The sequence below is a fragment of the Nelumbo lutea genome, chromosome 4, assembly GCF_056320005.1.
Source record: "Nelumbo lutea isolate HS-2025 chromosome 4, American lotus-T2T, whole genome shotgun sequence".
Lineage (NCBI taxonomy): Eukaryota > Viridiplantae > Streptophyta > Magnoliopsida > Proteales > Nelumbonaceae > Nelumbo > Nelumbo lutea.
The window spans coordinates 37547385-37565037 of record NC_142687.1 but is presented as its reverse complement, the minus strand read 5'-3'; the positions used below and the strand labels follow the sequence as shown (position 1 = coordinate 37565037).

At 38.9% G+C, this 17653-nt stretch overlaps 1 protein-coding gene across 1 annotated transcript; it reads left to right on the top strand.

Moving 5' to 3' along the window:
• The first annotated feature begins 1408 nt into the window (after positions 1 to 1408).
• On the top strand, positions 1409 to 6562 carry LOC148855252 (adagio protein 3-like). The gene is made up of 2 exons (XM_088986343.1): positions 1409 to 1722; positions 4773 to 6562. Exons 1-2 carry the CDS (start codon positions 1499 to 1501, stop codon positions 6355 to 6357), a joined length of 1809 nt encoding a protein of 602 aa, XP_088842469.1. The 5' UTR covers positions 1409 to 1498; the 3' UTR covers positions 6358 to 6562.
• Positions 6563 to 17653: the final 11091 nt, after the last annotated feature.

Here is a 17653-nt window from a genome sequence, read left to right as displayed (position 1 = left end):
AGAGGTGTAAATCGGGTTGAATTTGGATTAGCACGGCACGACACGATGGCACGCGGGTCGTGCCAGGCCCAACCAGATGGTCCATGTCGTGCTGGGCTTGGGGTTTTAGGTCCGTAGGCTGCGGAAGACACGACCCGCTCGGGTCATGCTAGGCCCGACCAAAAAATGTTGATTTTGGTCAATGAACCGTTGAATCGGGCGGTTAATCGTTTGAACCATTCAAACCATTCTTATGGTTTTGACCATTTTTTATTTTATTTTTATTTTTTTAAAATATTCATTTTTTTGTTAAAACGATCCAAGCATTCGGTTTGAACGATCAGACCATTCGACCTGGTAACCGAACCCCTGATCGGTTCGGTCACTAGGTCGGTTTTAAAAACCATGATAATTAGCATAAAAGATTTTTAATGCCTATTGTATATTTGTAGGGGTGTCAACGATATTGGAAAATTTGATTTTGAATTCGATATTCGACATAATCAAATCGAATTCAGATAATTCAAATATCTAATCGGTAAAATTCAGATATCCTATTCTTATCGAATAGTTAATCGGATTCAAATTCGGATATGACTTAATTCGATTCGATAAATATTAGAATTCGACCGATTATTTAATTATTATATAAAATATTTTATATAAATTATATATAATAATAAAGTTATATAAATAGTTTATATATTTATATACTTTATATTAATAAAATATTTATTTTATATATTTATTAATTATCTAATAATTAATTAACCGAATTGGAATTGAATTGAATATTTAAATATTTAATCAAATTTGAATTCGGATATTAATTTTCAATACTCGTAGGATATCGAATTGAATTCGAATATCAGATTTTCTAATTGGATTTGAATTCGAATATTGCCTGATTCGATTCGAATTCGATCCGTTTACACCTTTATATATTTGTCTTGTCGTTTTCGTTTATTGAGAAAGACATAAACTATTATAATTGCAAATACAACAAAGAAAGAAGATGATTTCAATAAGACATAAACCCTCTTGTGGGACAGGTTTTCCTTTTTTGTTGTTTTTTATTTTTAATTATTTTAATACAAATAATAAAATAATAATTAATTCCTAAACGGCACATTCGACACAAAAACGTTAAAATGAAACATTAGCTGTGACAGGTGTCACACGGCTAGCTATTACGTGCTTACTTATATTAGTTATCTAACGTGCCTACTACATCCGGATCCATTCATAACTCGTAACTAAAAATAGTATACACTTTTTTTTTTTCTTTTCTTGTCAAAAACGAACAAAAACGAAATACATTTATTTTTCCTCCATGCATACATGATTCGTATTTTTGTAAATTTACAAAAAACTTACAAAAATTTCGCCTTTTTTTTCTCTATATATACATGACTCCCATAGTACCAACTTCAGGCAGTTTCATATTTCCATCTTCTGTTAGCGAGAGAGAGAGAGAGAGAGAGAGAGAGAGAGAGGTGAATTTGTTTCAGTAGTTCCCATGGACGAGGAGCATCAAAGCTGTGTGCAGGGGGTAAAATGCACTGAGGCGGAGAAAAAGCAAAGCGAGCTTCAATTGAAGCCAGACAGATTCTTCTATCCCGGGACTCCGCCCTCCATTGTCGTATCAGACGCTCTGGAAGCCGACTTTCCGATCATTTACGTCAACACCGTCTTTGAGAGCTCCACCGGCTACTATGCCAACGAAGTCATTGGCAGAAACTGGTACCAACCCATTTACTTGTCCAAATACCATTTCTTTACTTCATGCATTTCTGTATTACTCTTCGTACTCAACACCATTGCACGATTTCTTCTGTTTAATCCGTTGTTTTCCTCGTTTATTTTATTGGGTTCATCAGTAAACCAGTCTCGGGTTTCATGAAATTGTGAAAGCTCTGCTTCAAATTATAAGCGTAAATTCTTTCCATTAGTTGGTTCTGAATGCCAATTTTCGTTTGTGGAATAAATAATAAGGAAGCTTTAATTTACAGAATTAGAGGTATAAGTAGAATCTATACTTAAATAATATCTAAAGACGAAACCTTTGTACGTTGAAGTTCAATTGGATTGCAAACACTAAAATGTATAAACAGAAAAGAAGAAACAAAACAGAGGCAATGAAGCAGAAGGTAAAATCAAATTTAATGACATCAAGTTAATATTTTCTGATTATAAGTTGTGCCTGTTGATTTTGGTTGAGTTTCTGAAAGTTTACCTCTGGGTATATAGAAGGCTATGCATGTCTTTGTAGCAGTTAATTGTTCTGCTATCTTTTATGCTGTTTTCTTTGGTTTGAATCCCGTCAATTGGAATATTGGCAGAGCATACGAGTTGAATGGTTTTTGCAGAGGTTTCACAGTATTTGAAAGATAATTCATTATCTGAAAAGGAATTAAAAAAGAACAGAAATTAGTGGGTGGCTTCATCAAAGTGTAAAAAATGACTACAGCAAATTATTTTTCTTGCATGCGGTTTCTCAGAAACCCTATTATTGTTTGAATACAAGTAATTAGCACAACTCCTGCTTGTTATTCTTTTTCCCCTCTCTTTCACTAGTGGCTCTAACCGGGTAATTGTATGATTGGACTGAATTAAGGCTCAGTTTGGAAGGACTACAAATACAAATATGTAGAGAGCAAAACCTTATATTTTGTATTGTCTTGTATGTATTTGCACGGTACATATTTGTATTTGTACTCTTTCCAAAGGAAGGAGTACAAATACAAATATGTAGAGTTTAAAACCTTGTGTTTTGTATTATTTTGAATGTATTTGCACTCTACATATTTGTATTTGTACTCCTTCCAAACTGAGCTTAAATAATCATCCATACCACTCTGGTTGCTGAAGAAAGGGAGGATGAGAGGGGTGTTTCTTCAAAAAACAAAACAAAGCAGAGTACTGCTAGAAGAGTGAGGAAGGGTAAGAGAGGTTTTCTTGATGTCTTTTGGGAGTAAGATGTCCTGTTAATGGGTGTTTGCAAATTGATTTGTGTAAGCATGGGTAGAAAGTAAATCAATTAGATGTATATCCAGTGGGAGTAAGATGTCCTGCTTTCTATATGTCTAGGTTGATTTCCTTGTTTATAATTCAATTAGATGCATAAACTAGAAAGGATAGGTATAAAAATGAACTTATTCCAAGGATCCTACAGAGTAGCGCGCATAAATGATAAAATGAGGGAATGTAGACTAAGATGGTTTGATCACATGTAGAGAAGACCATCTACCATACCAGAAAGAAAAAGTGATCAGTAATGTTGAAGAGTCTAGAAGAGCCGGGGGCAGATAAAAAAAGGCATGAGCTGAAGTAGTGAGAAATGATTTTAGGGCCAATGAAACAATAAGTATGGCACTGATCAGAGTGTAATTGTGAAGCAGTATTTGCGTAGCTAATCTGACATTGTTGGAACAAGTTTTAGTTAAGTTGAGTTTGGCTGTATGCATATGAACTGCAAAAGTAGCAATGCTCATATATGTCTTGGGAGGAGTAAAATTTGTTTTGATATATCATCTAAACATACCTTGAATATTTTATCTGTCTTGGTTTTTTCCCCCCTTTCTATGGGAAAGGTGGATTAATGTATGTAATGCAGTTGCTTCTTCGTTGTTGATAGTTGCATATTGTCCAAGTATCATAGTTTGCAGCAACCTTGTTCTCAGTTCTTTACTTTGCCCTGTTTATATATGTAATATATAGGCTGCCTTTATTGTATCCCACATTGTAAAAACTCATATTATGTTCTGCTTAGTGATCTGTCCTTTGGCTCAGTTTGGAAAGGGTACAAATACATAGAAAGTTATACAAAATACAAGGTTTTACACTCTACATATTTGTATTTGTACTCCTTCCAAACTGAGCCTTCATGACAAAGTAGTTCAGAGTGTTACTAGAATTCTGTATTGGTAGATTGAAAGATAGTGTGACAAATAAATCAACTGTCTTTACCTAGTCCACTGGTTAAACTTCAATGGAAACCTTGGATGAGCCTAATGAGAGTAAAGCTGGAGTGCATTATGTGCTTCTCCCCAATACACTCTACACAATCAATTGTTTGTGAAGAAAGCCTATATGCTACTTGCAGTAGTGCGCTCTGTAGTGCTCTTGCCATAATCTCATTGACAACTTATCAAAATTCTCCTTTGCTTGATCCTCACCAAAATCAAGTGTGTATTTCTTTTATTTTTTTTTTTTGGTATTTTTTTGAAGAGCTCATTCAATAACTGATAAAGTGTCACACTAAGTCTTTGTCATGCAATTTCAGGTATTTCAAATTTTCAACAGCTGTGAGAAGGTTTCTTTATTCGTTTTTATTTTTCTGGATTTAATAAGCTAGTCTTAATGACATATACCTTTCTTTAAGATTTTCATGATATATATTAATGTTAAAATGAAGTTTGATCATTTGTAACTTGTACTAGTTAATTTTGTGATGCCATATTATTAGTTTCGCCTGAAGTTGAGCTGATGGGACGACATAATATGACACAAAAACTATTATTTGTCTGTACAAATTTAAGTCCTTTTGGAGAAAACTTGAGATCAATGTCTTCATAAAGATTGTTTTTATGTATTAATCTCAAGTAATAGAATTTTACTTATTTATAATATTGAAAATCTGTTTGTTGAGTTATCCAACCTGGTATGACTTCCTCTGTACTTCCACCATGGAGAGTAATTTGTCTGGTATGATTCTAATGAACATCTTAGTTAGATATTCATTTTATTCGAATCCACCTTTGCTGGCTCATTATGGAAACCTTCCTTTTCAGCCGGTTCTTACAGAATAGGATACCACGTGTACAAAGGCCGCATCTTATGGTGGATCCTGTAGTTTCAGAAATTCATAGATGTCTTGAGGAAAGAGTGGAATTCCAAGGTGAGCTCCTCAATTTCAGGAAGGATGGTACTCCCTTGATTAACAAGCTACAGCTGAAGTTCATACATGATGATGATGGCATTGTAACACACATAATGGGCATTCAGTTCTTTTCTGAAGCAAATATGGATCTTAATCGTGTACCATATCCACTTTTCAAAAAGACTACCACCCAGAAGAGTGGCCAGCCATTTCTTAAGTCTTCTATGAATGGGCATACACTGGCTATAACATGTGCGATTCTTCAGCTCTCTGATGAAGTTTTAACCCATGGTATCTTATCACGCTTGACACCAAGAGATGTTGCATCCTTAGGGTCTGTCTGTAGAAGGTTCAGACAACTGACAAAGAATGAGCATGTGGGTAAAATGGTTTGTCAAAATGCATGGGGAAGAGAAGTCACAAGTACTTTGGAGTCGATGACAAAGAAATTAGGATGGGATCGTCTAGCTAGGGAGCTGACCACACTTGAGGCAGGTCATTGGAAAATACTCAAGGTTGGGGGTTCTGTGGAACCTTCACGTTGCAATTTTAGTGCTTGTGCTGCAGGGAATCGACTTGTTCTTTTTGGAGGGGAAGGAGTTAATATGCAGCCTATGAATGATACATTTATCCTCAATCTTGATGTAGAAAACCCTGAGTGGCTCCGGTTGAGTATGGCATCGTCCCCACCTGGGCGTTGGGGACACACTCTCTCATGCCTTAATGGGTCTTTGATGGTGGTGTTTGGTGGATGTGGTCGACAAGGATTACTTAATGATGTATTTGTGCTTGATTTAGATGCCCAAAAGCCAAATTGGAAACAAGTTTCAGCTGAAAATCCTCCCCTCCCCAGATCTTGGCACAGCTCTTGTACAGTGGAAGGCACAAAATTGGTAGTCACAGGTGGATGCACGGATGGAGGTGTACTTCTAATTGACACGTGTCTACTGGATTTCACTACAGACAAGCCTATGTGGAAGGAGATTACTACATTGTGGGCTCCTCCCCCTAGTTTGGGACATTCACTTTCAGTCTATGGAAGGACTAAGATTCTTATGCTTGGTGGACTTGCCGAGAGAGGCAGTCATCTACGATTACGATCAGGTGAAGCTTACACAATTGATTTGGAGGATGATGAGCCACAGTGGATGCAACTGGATTGTAGTAATGTTGGCAACGAAAGAGCGGTGGCTCCTCCAGCTAGACTTGATCATGTTGCCGTAAGCATGCCTTGTGGGAGGATCATTATCTTTGGCGGATCGATTAGTGGTCTGCACTCTCCTTGTCAGACATTCCTTCTGGATCCTTATGAAGAGAAACCATCGTGGAAAGTTCTTAACGTTCCTGGGCAACCTCCCAAATTTTCTTGGGGTCACAGCACTTGTGTAGTTGGAGGGACTAGAGTGCTGGTGTTGGGTGGGCAAACTGACGAGGAGTCGATACTGCAGGAATTGCATGAACTGTGCTTGACAAGCATTCCGGGCTATGATACATGATTAATAAAATCTGTAACAGCCAAAATAATATGCAAAAGTTTTTGCATCAACTGTGAATCTGTTATTATGCGCACTTCCAGTTCCAGGGTTCGTGCTTTGTGCTACTTAAGGTTCTTTGTACTTTTTAGAATTCCTTGGCTGGTTCTTCTGTGTGTTTTATTGAGTTGGAAGTGTTTTGTAATGCTTGATTATGCTATTTGGACTCTCTTTCTCTCTCTCTCTATATATATATATATCGGCCGGCAGGGCTTTGCATCTGTGAAAACCCAGGCAAATTCGCACAACTTTTGGGCTGGGCCAGGCTGAAAATGATCACCGCTACAGGGGGGGTGTTAAGAAATTTAGAAATTTAAAAAATAACTGTGCTAATTACTTAAACTACCCTTGAACTATCTGATAATTATTTAAAGTATCCCTAAAGTTTAAAATCCTACTTAAAGTACCCCTGATGCTTTGGAAATATGACATACTATCCCTCTGTTAATTGGCCCTTGGTGGTTCTAACGTCGGTTCTAGCGTCTACTTTTGGAACCTATTCTTTCTTTACTCTCCCTCTTCAAGAAAAAAAATGAAATATGTCCTTCAAAAACTTAATTTTCAATAATGATGATATATATTTTAAAATTTATTTTATCTTTATCAATTAAAATGAGTAATTTAATAAGTAGATTATATTAATATATGGTTCAAAATTTGTCATTATAATTTAAATTTTGTAAATATTACTTTTTACATTATTTAGTATATACAAATATTAAAATCAAAACAAATGATCAAATCACTTAAATAACTTGATGGTTAAAAGAGATCATGGTTTTTGTAACCATGAGTGCTTCGGTTCAAATCTTCACATCCTTAAAAATATTTTGAGGTTTACTTCAAGACAAGTTTGATTTCATGACTGGTTCCACCAAGGTCAGTTCATCAGGTTGGTTCGGGTAGGGTAAAGCCCAGGACCTTGGAACCAACCTGGGTGGGGGGGTCAGTTCCAATAATTTGAAACCAGACCCTACCTTGTAATAGGTCAGATAGGGTCAGTTCAAGGTCGATTCCATTCGGTTCCTAGTTTGCTCACCCCCTAACCGTGAGACTGTTTAAATAACTAAGGTAAATTGCTAAAATCTCCCCGGAAGTTTCTCGTTGTTGCTGAAACCTTTTCTGAACTTTTTAACATAGTTGCAAGAAATGTTCAAAGTATCGGAAACGCAAGGTGTATCAGAAAGGTAATTTTAAGTGACGTATTGAGATACACTTTGGAAACGTATAAATATAGACGAAAAATCAAGATACACATGTATACACTAGAAAATCTAAAAAAATCCTTAAAAATATAAACAATAATAAAAATGAGTTTTATGTGAGTATAACCAATTTATTTAAACATAAAAACCATTCTTTAATGATTTATATAAAGTATTGGGATATAATTAGTAACTATTGAAAAATAATAGAAGAACTAAAATGTTTGTATATATACTAATATTTATTAGTTAATATTTTTTTGAAATCATTTATTAGTTAATATATATAGAATTAGATAATATTTATTATGTATACAAGTTAATATATACCTTAATTTTTAATGAATCAATATAACTTGTATTCATCTTATTATTATATAAATATTAATAATCAAATTTATAGCATTTGTCGGGAAACATCCACCAAGTCAATAAAGATTACTTTAAGTATAAAAAAGCATGTCTTTCTAAAAAGTAATTAATGTTGGCATAATGGTCAATTAATTATTGTTATAAGCAAATGACTTGGGTTAGAAACTTGTTACATTTGGTTTGTGATTTTTAACAAGTTATTTCACTTAAATAACATTTAATGACATTATTAAATGCTACAATCAAATGTAACTTAAATGATCATTTAATTAAATTATATTAGCATTTAGTGGTGTCTCAAACTTTAAGACAATTAAAATTGATATTTATGAGAGAGAAGAACTTAAATTTGATATAAATGAGAGAGAGGAGATAAATTAAATTTAAATTTAAAAAGAAGAGGGAAATTAAATTCAACTGATACATAATGCGTATCAGTCCGTTTCGGGTATGTATTGGCGCATTTTGGATTGTATCGGCCGATACATACCCGAAACGGCCCGATACAAAGTCGATATGGACTCGTATTGGTCCGATACAGACGAAAAAATACGAAACCCTGTAATTAGACATGTTCCATGTATCGGAACCTTTCTGAAACGATACGTATCGGGTCATATCAGCTGATATGTTGCGAAATTTAAAACCTTGGTTGCAAGTAGAATCCTCTAAAAAGAAGCATGAAAATGCCCAAAATACCCATACAATTGGTAAGACCAAAATGTTTATTTTTCAAGTTTTCTCTACATATGAATTGCTACCCCAAACCCTTCCAATCTCATACCAAAAAAAATCTTCCAATCTCTTTCTAAAATTGATTTATTTTCCAAATTTTCCCTTCATATCAATCACTCACATCTAAAGCTACAACTTTAAATTCTCTCTCTGTTTTTTTTTTTCATAAAGTTTGTATTATTTTTTTTTCCTGAAGAAACTAGCCTCAATAGTAACTGCATGAGTATTTTGGACACTTCATGCCTCTTTTTAGAGGATTCTAATAAAGGGGTCTATTTGCAACTGAGTCAGAAAATTCAGGGAAAGTGATTGCACTTACCAAACTTCAAGGAAGGTTTTAGCAATGGTCCTAAACTTTAGGAGAGCCCTTTGTCTCTGACATGCATGCGTAGCTTCCAGTGGTTGGGTTCCGCTATAAAACAGAGGACATCACTGTCATGCTTGTGACTTTTGCTCCTAAGATAGCGTTTAGTTGCAATGCAAATTTTGACTAGTTGCAAAATATGTACCCGGTTCAAGTTTGCACCTGTTTGTTTGGTAATATCATTTACCATCCTTTCAAAAGCAAAATTCGTTTCCTATCGATTTTTGTATTCCATTCGGATGCAAAGTTAGTTTAAAAAAATCTAATGAACATGGATTAATTGTTTGTTAATCTATCGATTTTTCCGTCAAAATTATATTTTGTTTCGGTTTTGTATTTTCTTCTTTTTTAGTTGGTGTATAGATTGCATGTACATGTAAGGATTAATTGTTTGTTTTATTGTTGGTTTCTATTGTCCAAAATTTTTCTTATGCCATGCTAATCAGATTTCATCAAAGGCATACCTTTTTTTGTAACAGGAAGAAAATTTATTAAACCAAAAACAGAATACAGAGAAAGAGAGTTTTAGCAATAGCAATAAGAAAATCCATGTGTTTGATGGAGTCATCTCCCTGTTCTTGCTCCGGATTCCTTCTGAACTTGTGTGATCAACTTTTAGCGTTTTCTATGTTTTCTAGCCATGATAACATGCCAAGAGCCGAGCTATTAGAGCCCACTTGTTGCCATGAATTCAATGAGCTGCAAGTAGTCTTTCTTCTTCTGAAAATGGCCTTCTGTTAATTCTTGGGTCAAGTTAGTTAAACCGTCTTAATCTACACCTCTTACCTGCAAATAGAGAGAAAGTATGATTTAGAAGATACAATTAAAACCCATCTGTAACTGTATGTGATCTTCATAATTTATCATGTAAATTGATTAATAAAAGACAAAACAAACTATAATTACCTGTTGTATCATGGTGCAATTTCAATTCTACCAGATTGATCTTCAGAGCTCATCTGAAAAAGTTGAAATTATGTTCAAGTTAGCCTAAGAGAAATTATAATTTCTAATTTGGAATTCCAATTTAACATCAACGTTTCAGCTTTCTAGAAATAGATTAGAGGGGGAGAGGACCATCTTTATCCCATATCTTACCTGTTCTCCCTTGATGTTTCTTTGCAATAGAGTTCCAATTCTTGGGGACATATTGCTCAACAAGCTGCTGGAGTTTCTCATCCTCAACAGGTGATAGAATCTTACATAGGAGAAACAAGTGGGTGTTCTCATAGACGAGTGAGTCTTAAATAACCCAACATAGCATACTAGGATATTCTTGTGTGGATTGAATATTCAAAGTCTTAGGGTAAGGATGAACAAAAGCATTGATCCACTAGCATGGAAAATCTGAAGGAGTGTTTGAGGAGTTTTCTCATTTTCCTACAATGCTTATTCTTCAAGTTGGTTTTTTTTTTTTTTTTGTAACTTAGTGCCCTTTTGGGACAGCTGAAGTGCATATGAAAAAGGGCAGAAAGAAGATTATACCTGCTCAATCGATATATACTATAAAATCTTGAAACCATAATTGGATGGTTGAAATGGTTTATTTATTTATTTTTAGAATTGTTGCCTTCTCTGCTATTACTAATTTTCTTTTATTGGTTATGTTAGGAGGTTTCTAATTAGGTCCACCCAAGTTTCTTTCCAACAAGTGAGAATCGCTAGTAGAAGATATTTGATTCTTTTGATACGCTCAAGTTATCTAACAAGAGGGAGAAGGATCTAGAATAAGGAGAAGAGAGAGAGAGAGAGTTTGTTTGTAGAAAAGCCAATGCCAACTCCATTCATTCAGGCTATATTTATAGCCTTATGGTGCTACAAACTGGGAGTAGAAATAGGAACTACTGCCCCTTAATCTTAGGAGCTTATCAACAAAAAAACAGAATGCACTTATATAGGAACAGAAATTGAAGACTTATCTAGGAAACAGAATGCACTTATCTAGGAGCAGAATTGAAGACTTATCTATTCTAACAGAATTAAAACTGAATGGATAAGGCTTATCCCAACTAAGAGCTAACATGACCGGGTCTTCTGCTGCTATCCACTTTGACCGGGTCTTCGGCTGCTGCATGCATGCACGTATCATTCTCCTCCCCCCCTGAAGGACCCTTGTCCGAAAGGAAGTCGGGATAAGCTTTTCTGAAGCGCCATTCATTCTCCCAGGTTTCATCCTCAGCTGGCGCCCCAATCCATTTGACCAAGACTTCGGATTTTGGGCAGTATTTGCCCTTGTGAATAATACGGCGATCCAGGATTGCTTCCGGTTGGGGTAGGATGGTCGAAGTATCCGAGATTGGAGGAAGCTGAGTGGAAGTAGGGGTGATGGGTCCCAAGTGCTTCCGCAGCAAACTGACATGAAACATTGTGGATTTGAGAGCCGGGGGGCAAGGCTAAGCGGTAGGCTACTGGACCAATCTTCTCAATGATTGGGTACGGCCCAAAATAACGTGGGGCGAGCTTCATGGAACGCCGAAACGCCACCGAGGTCTGCCGGTAAGGCTGTAGCTTCACATACACGAAGTCACCTGCTACGAACGAGACTTCTCGTTGGTGCTGGTCCGCTTGACATTTCATCCGGTTCTGGGCTACCTGGAGGTTATGTTGTAGCTCACGTAGGATGATGTCCCGGTCACGCAAGTATTCGTCAACTGCCCCTACTCGAGCTGTACCCGGTACATAGGTCAGGAGACTAGGGGGTGGGACTCCGTAGACTGCTTCGAAGGGTGTCATTTTGGTGGAAGAGTGAGTGGAGGTGTTGTAGCTGTATTCTGCCCAAGGAACCCACTCTACCCATTTTCGCGGCTGGTCACCTGCAAAGCACCGTAGATATTGCTCCAACGTCTGGTTAACAACTTCGGTTTGCCCATCGGTTTGGGGGTGGTAACTGGAGCTCATACACAATTTCGTCCCATGCATCTGAAAAAGTGTCTGCCAGAATGAGCTGATGAATACCTTGTCACGGTCGCTAACAATGGATGTTGGTACTCCGTGTAGGCGGACAACGTTGGCAACAAATGCCTTCGCGACTGTGGTGGCAGTGAATGGGTGTTTTAAGGGAATGAAGTGGGCATATTTTGTCAACCGATCCACAATTACCATGATAACCGTGTACCCATTGGAGGAAGGCAATCCTTCGATGAAGTCCATGGAGATGTCTGTCCACATTTGAGTAGGAATTGGTAATGGCTGAAGCAATCCCGTTGGTCTCTTGCAATCTGTTTTGAAGCGCTGACATACGTCACATTGTTGCAAGAACTCCTTCACCGTCCGACGCATGTGGGGCCAAAGGAAGCTGTGCTTGATGCGAGAGAGGGTCTTATGAAACCCAAAGTGTCCCCCTACAGGGGATGAGTGGCAGTCCGCCACCACCTTTGAAATCAAGGTGGAGGTGGGGCTCAAATAAATCTTGTCCCCCTTGAACCATACCCCATCCCGTTGAAGCAACTTGTGGGAGGGTCGCTTTTTCATCAATTCCCCATAAAAGGTGTCTTGTTTGACCTCTTCTTGTAGCGTCGGCCACCAGTCTGCGTGTGGTATAGAGATGGAAAGAAACTGAAATTCAGCCATACGTGACAAGGAATCCGCACCTTGGTTCTCAGCCCCTTTTTTATACTCGATCTCATAGTCGTAGCCCAGTATCTTTGGCAGCCACCGCGTTTGTGCCGGTGTGGTTATCCTCTGCTCGAGTAAATATTTAAAACTTTTTTGGTCGGTGCGGACTGTGAATGGTTTCCCAAGCAGATATGGGCGCCATTTCTTAACGGCTTTGACAATAGCTAACATCTCCTTCTCATAGGTGGATAATGCCAAGGCTGAACCTTTCAATGCTTCACTGAAGTAGGCCACCGGTCGGTTTTGCTGGATGAGGATGGCGCCAATCCCGGTTCCACTCGCATCGCATTCAATCACAAACCGTTGGGAGAAATCTGGTAGACGTAGGATTGGCGGTGAAGTGAGTGCCTTCTCCAATTGCTGAAAGGCCAGCTCTGCTGCCTCGTTCCATTGAAATCCCCCTTTGGTCAACAGTTGGGTTAAGGGAGCTGCAATGCTTTCGAAGTCACGGATGAACTTCCGGTAATATCCTGCTAACCCGAGGAAGCCACGGACCCCCTTTGCTGATGTCGGTGTAGGCCATGCGAGAACAGCTTGTATTTTGGCTGGATCAACGGACACGCCTTGTTCTGAAATCACATGACCCAAGTACTCGACCTGCGAAACCCCAAATTGACATTTTGACATTTTTGCAAATAATTTGTTAGAGGATAATACAGTTAGAACAACTCTCAAATGAGATAGGTGGTCTTCCCATGATTTAGAATAAACCAGAATGTCGTCGAAGAAGACCAAAATAAATTTCCGGAGGTATGGGCGGAAGAGGTCGTTCATGAGGCTTTGAAAAGTTGCAGGTGCATTCGTCAAGCCGAACGGCATCACTAAGAACTCGTAATGCCCTTCATGTGTTCGGAAAGCCGTTTTAGGAACGTCTTCTTCTTGCACTCAAATCTGATGGTATCCCGACCGTAGATCTAGTTTGGAGTAAAATTTGGTGCCATAGAGCTCATCTAATAATTCATCAATCACGGGAATGGGATACTTGTTTTTAATAGTGATTTCGTTCAGTGCTCGGTAATCCACGCAAAACCGCCAAGCTCCATCAGCCTTCTTCACTAGCAAAACCGGCGATAAGAATGGGCTATTGCTTGGTCTTATCAGCCCTGTCTGCAAAAGCTCCTTCACCATCTTCTCTATTTCGGTCTTCTGGTAATACGGGTATCGATATGGCCTCACACTCACCGGTCCTTTGTCGGGAAGCAGTGCAATCCGGTGGTCATGTGGTCGTTTAGGAGGCAGGCTTGTGGGCGGCTCAAACACATGGGAAAATTCGGTGAGAAGGTGGTCCATCTCGGGTGGAAGAAAACCTGGTTGGCCGCTGCTATGTGAAGGAACTATTTGAAAAAAAAATCCCGTACCTTGTAACCCATTGCATTCCTTGTTGGTTAAGGCTTCGATGCTGGCTCGTCCCAATCCTTGGAAGGTGCAAGAGAGTCCCTCCTTTTTGAACGTCAAGGTTAGTTGTTTGTAATCCATCTCGACGGGTCCAAGCGTCTCTAACCACTGTACTCCCAACACCAACTGGCATGTTGCGACGGGAAGAACATAATAGTCAGCGGTAACGGGGTGTCCTTGAATGGCGAGGGTGAGAGATCAGCACTGCCCCATACACTCGATCTTTTCACGGTTGGCCACCATAACTTGAAATTTCTTGTCTTGGTTCACTAGCAACCTGAGCTTGGAGACGATGGCTTGGTCAATGAAGTTGTGGGTGCTGCCGCCATCAATTAATACGGTCACGTTCTTGTTTTTCAGTTTCCCAAGAACACGTATGGTTTGCGGGTGCTCAACTCCTGCAATAGCGTGGAAGGAGATTTCAGGGATGGCTTCTTGGTTTTCCTCCTCTGATTCGACAGTCTCCGTGTCCGCCGGTTCCGGATCCTCAATCATGAACAGTTGTGAACGTGCACAACGGTGGTCGGAGGTGAACTTCTCATCACAGTAGTAACACAGCCCCTTCTCACGACGTTCTCGCGCCTCTTGGTTGGTGAGTCGCCGGAATGTTGAGGAAGGAGCACTGGAAACCTGGTTCGCGCGCGAGCTTGGTGGAGGCCCAAGTACACCGGCCATGGGGTTGGGCGACGCTTTCTGGGTTGTCATGGCTGATGGGGATCGAATCGGTTGGCTAGCTCTCCGCTGTAAGTGATTTCATTCCTCAATTAACCGGGCCACTCCAATCGCCTCTATCAAAGTTCGAGGCTGCTTGATCTTCACATCTAAACGAACGTCATCACGAAGTCCTGCAATGAAACAGCCAATGAGAAAGCTCTCGGGCAGGCTGTCAACTTGGTGAGAGAGCCTCTCGAAGGCTTCTTGATAAGCCGTCACAGTGGTGGTTTGCTTTAGGCGGGTTAATGCCTCTGATGGGTCCTCGTAGTCGGTGGGGCCGAACCGTTGTAACACCGCTTTGGAGAGTTCTTCCCATGTGAGCGGTCCGCGATGCTTGGTCAACCACCTGTGCCACTGTAAGGCGATGCCTTCCAAATGGAAGGAAGCTAGCTGCACCTGTTGGTCCGGAACAATATTTTGAAATTCAAAATACTGCTCCGCCTTGTAAATCCAACCGCTCGGATCATCCCCATTAAATTTTGGGAATGACAACTTGACGTGTTGATGAGGGTGGTCATGGGTGGAGCTTGAACGGGAAGTATGGGGCTGTGAGGATTCTTCATGGGCGAAGGGGTTGGTCTCGGGAGTGGTATTGGGAGTGGTTCGTGAGGCTCGAAGGGCATGGAGTTCAGTTAACACTGCTTGCAAGACAGTGTTCATTTGGTCAAAGCTCGACTCATGTCGTGCTAAGGTTTCATTGACCTCATTGCGGAACTCCGCGTTCGTCTTTCCACGGGTGTCCATGGTCGAACCGGCTCTGATACCAATGATACGCTCAAGTTATCTAACAAGAGGGAGAAAGATCTAGAATAAGGAGAAGAGAGAGAGAGAGAGTTTGTTTGTAGAAAAGCCAATTCAACTCCATTCATTCAGGCTATATTTATAGCCTTATGGTGCTACAAACTGGGAGTAGAAATAGGAACTACTGCCCCTTAATCTTAGGAGCTTATCAACAAAAAAACAGAATGCACTTATCTAGGAACAGAAATTGAAGACTTATCTAATGCACTTATCTAGGAGCAAAATTGAAGACTTATCTATTCTAACAGAATTAAAACTGAATGGATAAGGCTTATCCCAACTAAGAGCTAACATGACCGGGTCTTCTGCTGCTATCCACTTTGACCGGGTCTTCGGCTGCTGCATGCATGCACGTATCATCTTTTTCCTCTAAAGACAATAGATAGGGGGGTGGGATCATCTTTGTCCCCCAATTCAAAAATTCTGTATTTCAATCAACAATTGAATAAAATGAAATTCAGAGAATTTCATCCACACTAAAACCATGTTGTCTATAAGTTCTTTGGATTTACAGGTGGGGCCCACATTGAAATGTTATCGTGAATCAATGCTTTGATGCCTATGTAAGTTCTAGACATGGTACATATGCATATGTCAATTTATATCTTGGTAGAGCAAAAAAAATTAATAAGAATCTAAGCTTTGCATTTTATTTGCTACATTTATTTTTTATAACTCAAACAAACAAATGAAAAATTGTTTTATTGATTGTACCACCTTCAACCAAACAAGAAAAGTGCAAATGCCAATGCAAAACTAAACCAGATTTGCACTACCATACATTTGCGTTAGTGCAAATATGATTTGCACTGCAACCAAACGCAGCCCAAAGGATTATTATCTATTACAATCTTGTTACTGCCAAGAAGACATAGTTTAGTAGCTACTAATTAGCTATTCAATACAGCTAACATAATTTTTTGACAAATCATTCAAAGCGAAAGAAGAGGAGTTCGCGAGCTGTAAGCTTCAAGGTGCTCCGAATTTCGACCACGGTGATAGAAAAACTGGTTGGGTTGGAAAGTGTCAGTTCTCGTTGTGACAAGATTGGGGGATGTAGTTGTGGATCTGCACTCGGACCGGTGCCCCTTAACCACCAAAAACTTTTTGAAGCTTTGCAAGTAAATAGTCATGTTCCCTTGGGTCTCTTCTTTTGTTTTTCTCTATTGCGGTTTCTTCATTTTGTCTAAACTTTGATATCTAGCTACTGCTATTTGAAATAGTTGGGTTTGGTTCAATGTTGTTGCTGAAGAAAAGGCTAGATGTTGAGGATTTTTGTTATTTACTGGTGTTTTAAGTATGTCTTAAAACTGTCTTTTAATTTAGTATCCTGATATGTACGTCGAGCTCATTAAAGTTAGCTTCCAATCTTTAAAATCATGGGATTTGTATGCATTGTGATATTTTCTATGATGAGTTAGATGTTCTTGGACCAGGGGTCCCTTTTCTCTTCTCTTTAAACAATCATAACATGGCTTATAACATGCTAATGGCTTATGATCAATGCACAGTTTACTTGGTCCAAATATTTTTGGATGAAAAGTAGATAACATAATAAAATTAATGACGCTTGGATGATAAGTATTTGGGGGGTTAAGGAATAAGGATTGGGTTTTCACCCTCTCTGTTGACACTTCGGGCTGCACTTTGGTAGTTTGGGAGGAGAGTCAGGTAGAGTTTGTTGAGGAAAAGAGGGTAATTTTATGTTGACAGTGAAATTTAGAGAAAAAAAGATGGTTTTGAATGGTGGCTGACTCTTCTCATTGATCCTTTCTAACTCCTACTGCATTAATCTCAGTACTCTGGTCTGCAACCACCTCTCCGCCTTTTTTGTCAACATCCCTACAGCTCCAACTGACCACCGTCCATCTTGTGCATCTTCAGCCCATAACTTAAGACCATCCTCTTCTAAATTCACTTTATCACAAGTACTCCATATACTATACTTAAGACCATCCCTACAGCCGCAGCCACCTCTCTGTTTTCAATGGTTTGTCTGAGTTAGTAGCAGAAAGTTAATTAACGGGCTAGTGTTAGTTGCCTTTGTACAAGTGCTTGT